The sequence below is a fragment of the Elephantulus edwardii genome, unplaced genomic scaffold (genome assembly GCF_000299155.1).
Source record: "Elephantulus edwardii isolate Elephantulus edwardi_28Jun2011 unplaced genomic scaffold, EleEdw1.0 scaffold00141, whole genome shotgun sequence".
Lineage (NCBI taxonomy): Eukaryota > Metazoa > Chordata > Mammalia > Macroscelidea > Macroscelididae > Elephantulus > Elephantulus edwardii.
In genome coordinates this window covers 6,406,136-6,414,783 of record NW_006399891.1, presented here as the reverse complement: position 1 = coordinate 6,414,783, position 8,648 = coordinate 6,406,136, and the positions used below count along the sequence as shown (strand labels likewise).

Sequence of the window (8,648 nt, the reverse complement as noted above, 5' to 3'; positions counted from 1 at the left end):
CATCTCTAAAGCATGTGAAGAAAGTTTCACCTTCCTTGCCTCTAAGGAGTGCTCTGGTTGCATCTTCTTCAACCCATATTTTTTTGGCTGTTTTTTTCCTTTATAGTCTGTGGGATATTCAGTACTTCTGTGTCAACTTTATTCCTTGTTCAACTTTCAGATGCATAGAAAGTAATTGAAAAGACTATAGCTTGAATCAGGTGTTCCCTAATCTTTAAACTGACTTCATTGCTCCCTAACCCCTTGAGATTTGACAGCAGATTTCCCCAGTGTAACACATATTTTTGTTTCTTGACTACTGGTATCAAGGGTGTTGATCGTGAATAGATACCAGTTATTGCCCCTTGAATGGCTGCTTACACACTTTGAAAACTCCAGGAACTTTGCAATAAACTGGGAGGTAGACCAGAAGTACCAAACATGTAATAGGCCAGTTTGCAATGTTCCATGAAAGAATGACTCTAAACTTCCAAACCAAGAAACCAAATACCATGAGATGCTTTTGATTGTCTGTAAGTAGTGCCAGCAGCTGCTCCAACATTGCCAGTTCAGGTTTTTGAAGGTGTACAATTTATTTACAATCAAAATAATTCACTGTGTAACCCTTTTTGATAGTCTTCCAACCTTTTTTTTTTTAAAAAAAAAATTATACATGCTCACATAAATATACACAGACCCATTGTCTTTGAGTCAGCTGCAAACCTCTGTGGGTTCCTGAGGCTGTAAATCTTGATAGGAGGTGACTGTCCATCTTTATCCTTTGGAGAATCTTGTGGATTCGAACTGCCAACCTCTGAGTTAGCATTATAGCACATACTGTACTATACAAACAGAGCTCCATTTTGCTAATATGTTTATGAAAAAAAGGAACAAATCATGATGCTTTTTGTCTTCTCCCATCTATTACAGATATTCATGTATTAATCTTTATATATGACCAATCATCGTTTTGCGAGCATTTTGTTTATTTGTTTTAAATTTTAAGTAGGTATTAGGTACTGTGCAAGAGAAAGCTGTGCCAGTCAGCTTCCGGAAAGATCACCATTATATTTGGTCAAGTTGGAACCAATTCATAGCTGACCCTTCAGTGAGCTTTCAGAGGCAGTGAATCGCGTGGGATGAGATTGCTCGTTTTTCTCCCAAGTAACAGCTGGTGGAAGGGAACCACATCCCTTATTACGGTTGACATGGCAAATCCTCCCCACTAAGCCCTGGAGACCCGTGTGGTCAGTTCTCCTACAGGTCACTGTGTGTCGGAACTGACTCGGGGCAGTTTGAGTTTTTTTGCTATCCACCAACTTACACATTGACTCGTGCAAACATTTCTGTAAGACAGAGTCTTGGAGATGGCATAGATTGGGAGGTGTGCAGATTTTGAATTTTGGTGCCTGTTGGTAATAAGCCCTTTAGAAGGGTTGTACTCATTTCCAACTCCCACTACTTTCACCAACAGTGGAAAGGCCTGTAACTACCGTGCGCGCACACACGTGCACACACTCAATATTTTTTTTTTAGTTGAAAATGTAACATTATTAATAAACTTAAAAAAATAATGGAAGTCTTTTCTGCCGTTACATTTCGTAAGGGTCTCTGGTGGTACAGTCGTTGAGCTCTGGGCTAACCTGTTGGTCGGTGGTGGTTTAAACTCACCAGCCCCTCTGAGGGAGAAGACTTTCCGTGGAGATTTGCACCTTCCTTCTATGAAACGCTGTGGGCTCTGGTTTCCACAGGAAACACTCGGGCGCTCAGGTGGCCTGCTGGTAAGAAGCTGCGCTGCCATCCCAAATGCACCAGTTCCTGCTGCTCTGCAGGAGAAACATGGGCAGTCTCTTCCCCTCCCATTTACAGCCTCTGAACACCTACTTGAGGGTCTACTATGGGTTGATTTTGACTTGATGATGCTTAACAACAACAGGAGCATATCTCCTCTGTCCTGTGGGGTTACTGAGTTGGAACCAATTCTGTGACGCACACCCACAACAAGAGCACATGCCACATTATGTTCCTGTGCCTTTATTTAACAGAACACCTTTTCCCGTATGCTTCTGTTCCCCGATCACTGGCAGCACCCTGTCCCAGGCATGCCAGCAGCCAGCTGTGGTATGGAACAATGTAAATCCATACATCTTTCTTTATCCTGGGACCATTTCTTTTGGTTTCTTTGCTTGCTTTTTTTTAACCCAAGAGGTCGTTTGAATTGTGTTTTTAAACATCTGTCTTATAATCCCGATTCTTGGAGCCAGCTGTTGGCCATCACCATCTGCAGGGTAGTTACTACTCTGATAGACCCGCTCTTGTCTGCCTTCTGCACTGCTTGGGCCTGTGGGTGCTGACTTTTCACACCCTGAATAAGGGCCTGCTTGGTGCCCACAGAACTCTGGCTTGGGATTTCTTGGCATCGCTAGCTGTAAACATTTCCTGTCAGACAGCCTGTGTTTAATGGATTAGTATTATTTGTTGTTAATGGCATCTACTGTTCTTAGTGCTTCTCCAGCTACCTAGTTTGACAATTGCCAGAAACAAAGCTTCTGTAGTCTCTTTGGGCAGGCATCTCCATCATTTGCTCCCAGCAGCACTGATTGAGAAGTATGACCTACTTCAACCCTGTTACGAGAATGCCAAGGATTCCTTTAGATATAAAATTGCAGAAAACAAGAACTTTTTTTATTGGTTTGCTGACAATTATTATTTTTCCATTTTATTGTTGGAATTTTTTTCATTAAAAGATTTCCCCCCATTCATATACAATGCATTTCACACATTATTTCATTCACATTGTGTTTTATATGATCATTTCCTTATATTGTGTTTTAGAAAATTAACCACTATTGATCTGTGCCCACTGGATCTGTCCTATTTCCTTCACCCCCTCCTTCTGCCCACCAAACTCAAACCTTGAAAAAGAGACGTTTCCATTTGAAGTTATCCCACTTTGGGTTATCTTTTATTTTTTTTAAAAGGATTTTATGATGTCTGTGTTTTGGAGCAGTAAAGTGAAAGGCTTCAACATTTACATATTATTTCTAGGCTATATCTCTGACTGTGTAAGTCACTAATTTTCTGTTACTGTAAGACTGCTGTCTCATTAAAGAAGAATGTGTTTGAAAAATAGGCAGCTTAATATTCCTAACAAGCCTCAAGTCTTTTTTGGCATTCGGGAAATTCAAATTGGACTTTATGTGGAGATGTTTTGAATTATAGCTCTATTTCTAGTATTGTAATGCTTGTGGTTTTAATTGTATTGCTTTTGATTGTTGTCATACAGGCCCACGGCATGGAAGAACTGATATGGGAGCAGTACACAGTGACCCTCCAGAAGGTGAGTGTGTGCGCTTACTGTCTCCTGCTTGGTCCTCTTGATTTGCAAAATGTAGTTTTATACCAGGCAGTGGTGGTGTTGTGTGATCTCCAGTGAGAACCGACTCATAGCTGACCCTCTAGTGGGTTTTCTGAGACTGTAAATCACACAGGAGAAAATTGCCCGTATTTCTCCCTTGTAGCAGCTGGTAGATTCAAAGAGCATGCCTTTGGGGTGGGAGGGCAACTTTTTATTTACCACTAGGCCACCAGAGCTCCCTGTGGTAGGTAGCAACCTGGGAATAATTATTGAGTTAATAGCAATGTGTATGTGATAGTACTTTTGGGGTAGAGGCGGTAGAATGTAGAACATTTTGTGGTTATTAGGTGCTGTTTGGTCACTTCTGACACATAGCTGCCTTGCAGTTGATAGAGTTGAAGTGCCCCATAGAGTTTTTTAGGCTGTAATCTTTAAGAGAGAAAACCATCACCAGACTTTTTTTTTTTTTTTTGTATCAGGATGAGTTTAGGCTGCTGGCCTTCCAGCTTGTGGCTGAGACTTTAGAGCTTATTTAGTAGATACCATTCTGCAGGGAGTGACACTGGTGGCGCAGCCCACTGGGAGCTGCAGTGCTCAAAGGCTGAGCCTCCCTGGTGTTGAACCCACCAGTGGCTCTGAGGGAGAAAGATGAGCAGTCTCTTCCTGTGCGGTTTACAGCACAGAAGCCTGGTAGAGGGTCAGCTGTGAGTTGGTTCTTATTTGACAATGAGGAAAGTTTGAGAGTGATCTACAGACAGGACATCTTATCAAGGAAAGAAGCGGGGTGCGGGGGGAAGAGAAGGAAAATAATCAGGACTTTTTAATGACAATTTAAACTGCCCTTAATTAGTTACACTAACTTGCATTGACAACTTCAACAACTTCTAGAATTTTCATTTCCCTCTGTGAGTTGAGTCCAAATTAAATTGAAAAGATATTGGCTTAGGAATCAGGAGACACAGGTGATATTCCTTGCCCCAGTTTTATGTAATAAGAGAGGCCAAATGAAAAAAGAAATTCCTGGTAGGTTGTTTTGGTTTTGGTAATGGAAGTTGAAAATAAAAGTAATACTACATCTAAATATATTTTACTTAATTTGTAAAGTCTTTTCACAGGTTTTGCCCCTTTTGATTGAAGTAGGTACCTAGTGTCCATGGGATCAAGGGCATAATACTTGCATAGTAAATCTTGTGGTGAAGGTCCCTGAGTGGAGCAGACTGTAATTGGCTGGGACACGAAAGGTTGCTGATTTGAACTGTGGAAGGACCAGACCTGGCAGTCTGCTTCCATTAGAGACGACAGCCAACTCAACTTCTGTACCCAATATGCCTTTTGCCCAAATGGACACATAAGCAAACACAAAAGAATATGAATGTTATTTGCTGTTGTTGATTCTGACCCACAGTGGCCCTTATTGGACCCAGTAGAACTGCCCCCTAAGTTTTCTACAGTTCTCGTTTTATGGGAACAGCTTGCCAGATCTTTTCTTCTACATTGCTACTGGGTGGGTTCAAACCACTGATTTCTTGGTTAGCAGCCAGTCACTTAACCTTTGCACCACCAGAGCTCCTCAGGAGTGACTAGCTAGGGAGCTCTGGTGGCCTAGTGTTAAGATTGGTGTTGCCATCTTTTGAGAGGCACCCAGTTCAAATCCACCGGCTGGATGGGAGGAAGATGGGCAGTCTCTTCCCATGTGATTTGCTGCTTCTGAAGAACCTGCCAGAGGGTCAGCTCTGAGTTGGTTCTGACTTGATGGTACTTAACAGAGCATAGCAACACAGCAGCTGAGAGCCTGTAATGAGTTGAGTGTGGCTGAGGTGGATTAGGGGAGTCCTTGGATAGTAGAAATGGGTGTACTGCCCCATGTTTCTATAGCCACCTATTCTTGACCTGTCTCTTTACTGGATTGACTTCTACAGAGTGCTTGTAAGAAATCTTGAAAGCCTCTTGCAGAGGATTTCTTTCTTTCTTTTTTTTTTCTCTCCTAACTCAATGAATAGGATTCCAAAAGAGGATTTGGGATTGCAGTGTCTGGAGGCCGAGACAACCCCCACTTTGAAAATGGAGAGACATCCATCGTCATCTCTGATGTGCTCCCAGGCGGGCCTGCAGATGGGCTGCTCCAGTGAGTGTCCTATCCCCACCAGCCCCACTGGATGGTGTGCCTCTTACACAAAGTTATATTAAACTTTCATGTAATTTGTCCTCAAGCAGGAATCCAGAGCATAATGTATTGTGTGTAGTCTGAGGATGCCACAGGACAGCACAGGTTTCAGATGTGTTGTTTGTAGGGTCTCTATGAATCGTACTTGACTCAATGGCACTTAACAACAACAAACCTTTGGGAAGATCCAGACCATAAATTTTGTGGATACCAGGGCAACAGTTGTTTTTGTAGAAGCCTCGTTACAAATGTCACTCCTGGTTTAGGAATCTTCTGAGCATGGTTGGTAAAATAGACATCTCCCCTCCCCCACTGTGCCTGCCCAATTCTGTTTGTGCTTGTTTTGATTTATATTATTTAAGACTTTAATGACCATAGGCCAGCAATTGCCCAAAAGTGAAGTCCAGAAGGCACAAAGGAAGGAAAGTTGGGAGAATAAAAGTGGGAGACCCAAGGAGGAAGTGGGACGGGTATAGTTACATCGAGAGAATTCTAACTAATATCGTGAAACAAAATATGTAGAAGTTGTTGAATGGGAAACTAACTCTTTAAACTTTTACCCAAACAACAATAAAGAGGCAAGAAAAAAAAATGTCTTTAATAAGGAGACGATACTCTGGTTTAATAAATATCTTGTTTGTAAGAATCATTTGAAAATTGGGAGAATTTACTACATTAACAGGAGGTTTCTAGATGCCTGTCCTCTGGGCTGAGAAGACACAGCCATTGTCAAAGATGCCTGTGTCCCCTCGGGGTAATTCTCAGAATACATGCTGAAGTTAATTACCTGAATTAAGTAATAGAGTTCTATAACCTCAAAGTTTCTTTCTGGGGCAGGCTTTGACCTCTCTCCTGCCCTAAAGCATATGGATATGAACCCAATGTGGGAAATAGTTGTGGGTTTTCTGGTGCCCATGGCATGGTAAGCAGGCTTTGGTGTGGAAGTTCCTTTTTGCCCCAGATCTCAGGAGTGTTGGAGGCCTCCAGGAGGGACCCTGAAGTTTGAGGGAGCAGCTTTCTCCTCCCACTCTCAGCCCAAATAGTCTCCACCCCAGTGGGTGCTGCTGAAGTGAGATGTGTGTTTCATGAATCCTTCCCTTTGATAGGCATGTTGATGAAATCTATTGTTTCTTGTTTGCTTACAGAGAAAATGACCGGGTGGTCATGGTCAACGGGACCCCGATGGAGGATGTACTCCATTCATTTGCTGTTCAGCAGCTGAGAAAAAGTGGGAAGATCGCTGCTATTGTAAGTTCCTGTTTGCGTCCACCTCAGTAGCATTTTCCTTTTATGCTCAGGAGAAAATTGCCTCTTATTTTAAGCAACAACAACAGGGGCCATTTCTTATATGCTCCAGATGTATGGAGGATAATGCTACAGATGATGTAAAGATGTAAGCTGGTTACTGTAAAAAGAGAGGATGGAACTCACAGGGGTGGACGAGTCTTGACTTCTTCCCTCTTCATAAAGGGAAATTTCCCCATCAGCAATATCCATGGTACCATACAAATAGTGGCATGGTGAAATATGCCACCCCATATGCTCCTGCACCTATTTCTGCAAATCATTGGATCCAGTGTTCATTGACTCACAGACTTTACTCACAGTGGTGGAGTTTATTAGAGAAATAGGTTAGAGAACAGAGGAGGCAAAAAAATATAACACAATGTAAGTCCAGGTTTAGTCCAGTAATCACAAGCTATCTTAACAAGGTGTCATTCCTAAGTTTGTTCAAACAGCTTCTCAGCCAACAAATGAAAGTATAGGTTCAGTTCAGCAGCACAAATAAACTTGTGGTTTCCTAAATTAGTCCAGCAAACTTTATCTAAGAGCAGTAACAAGTCAGCTTTCCCTTTAATCATCCAGCATGCAAAACCTTTAATTGTGGCTCTGTCTCCATGGTTTTTCTGCTTACACCTTGCCACAGTTACTTCACAGCAGTTCCACAGTCTCTTCACCTTCTCTTTACCACCATCTCTCACAGTATCTTCACAGTCCTTTCACCATCTCCCACAGTGTAGAAAGCACTCTCTTATATTGGTCTCATAGCTGTTGATGATTTATAAGATCATGTGTCCACAGTTAAGGTAGATGGAGACCATGCACCCCACTGGGGGATAATGCAATGGCTAGAAAAGGCAATTTTCAAGGGTTCTTACACCTTACCCTCCTCCTCTGTCTTTTAAACTGACAACCCAGTGGTGCAGTGCTAAAAGCACTCCATTGTTAACTGAAAATGGTTGGTTTGATTCACCAGCCCCTGTAGGAGAAAGATGGGACCAATTTGCTTCTGTAAATGTTATACCTTGAAAATCCTGTACTTTAAAGTCACTGTGAGTTGGAATGGATTGGGAACAAGGAAGGGCTTTAGTATTGGGTATTTAGTGATGAGTTTGGTCTTTTCAATTCTTCTTTCTCCTGACTTGCAAAGACTAGTCATTTTCTCATCTGAGTTAATCTGTTTTAGGGAGCAAGTTGGTTGGTTACTCCTAAGAGAATTAAACAGGTAAAACAATATTCATTTAGGAAAAACAACACTAAACTTGGGTTAATGTAAGGGGAGAGAAATCCTAGTCAGTGTTAATATAGAAAAAAGTAGTAATTTATAAATAAAGGTAGCCAGAAGCCTCATCTGTAAGATCTGTTGTCTTAAACCGTTGTTGTACCATAGAGTGCAGGACTGTTCGTTAGAGCTGTTGTGCACAGAGCTTTGCACACTCACTTCTTGTTGTTCTCAGCCTTCTGCACAGTGGCTTCGTTGTCCCTTTATCAGGTGAGGAACCTGAGGTTCAGTGGGTTGTCAGGAAGGCACTATTTTACTGGAACCGCACAGAGTTCATAGTCACCACGGTCTGTGTGTTGATTGTCATACGTGCGTGCTGCTATGTCTGTTCTGCTGACAGGTGGTCAAGAGGCCCCGGAAAGTCCAGCTGGCCCCCCTTAGGAGCAGCCCTCCCATGGATCACGATGACCAGGCTTTCGAGGTCATCGATGAGTTTGACGGCAGGAGCACCCGCAGCGGGTACAGCGAACGGAGCTGGCGCAGCAGCCACGGCGAGCGGAGCTACAGCTGGGACGACAGCCCGAGCCGGGGGCGGCCCAGCGACCGCGCGCGCAGCCAGGAGCAGCTGCACAGCCCGGAGCGCA

General features: G+C 42.9%; 1 protein-coding gene across 1 annotated transcript in view; it reads left to right on the top strand.

Annotated features, from left to right (window-relative positions):
• Positions 1-1,151: 1,151 nt before the first annotated feature.
• The window catches only part of TJP2 (tight junction protein 2), a 53,317-nt gene continuing 45,820 nt past the window's right edge, over positions 1,152-8,648 (top strand). Inside the window, exons 1-5 of the mRNA XM_006894425.1 lie at positions 1,152-1,181; positions 3,266-3,319; positions 5,338-5,462; positions 6,647-6,749; positions 8,405-8,643. Of these exons, the coding sequence (XP_006894487.1) occupies positions 3,275-3,319; positions 5,338-5,462; positions 6,647-6,749; positions 8,405-8,643 (512 nt within the window). The 5' untranslated portion in view covers positions 1,152-1,181; positions 3,266-3,274. The remainder of the gene's footprint in view (positions 1,182-3,265; positions 3,320-5,337; positions 5,463-6,646; positions 6,750-8,404; positions 8,644-8,648) is intronic.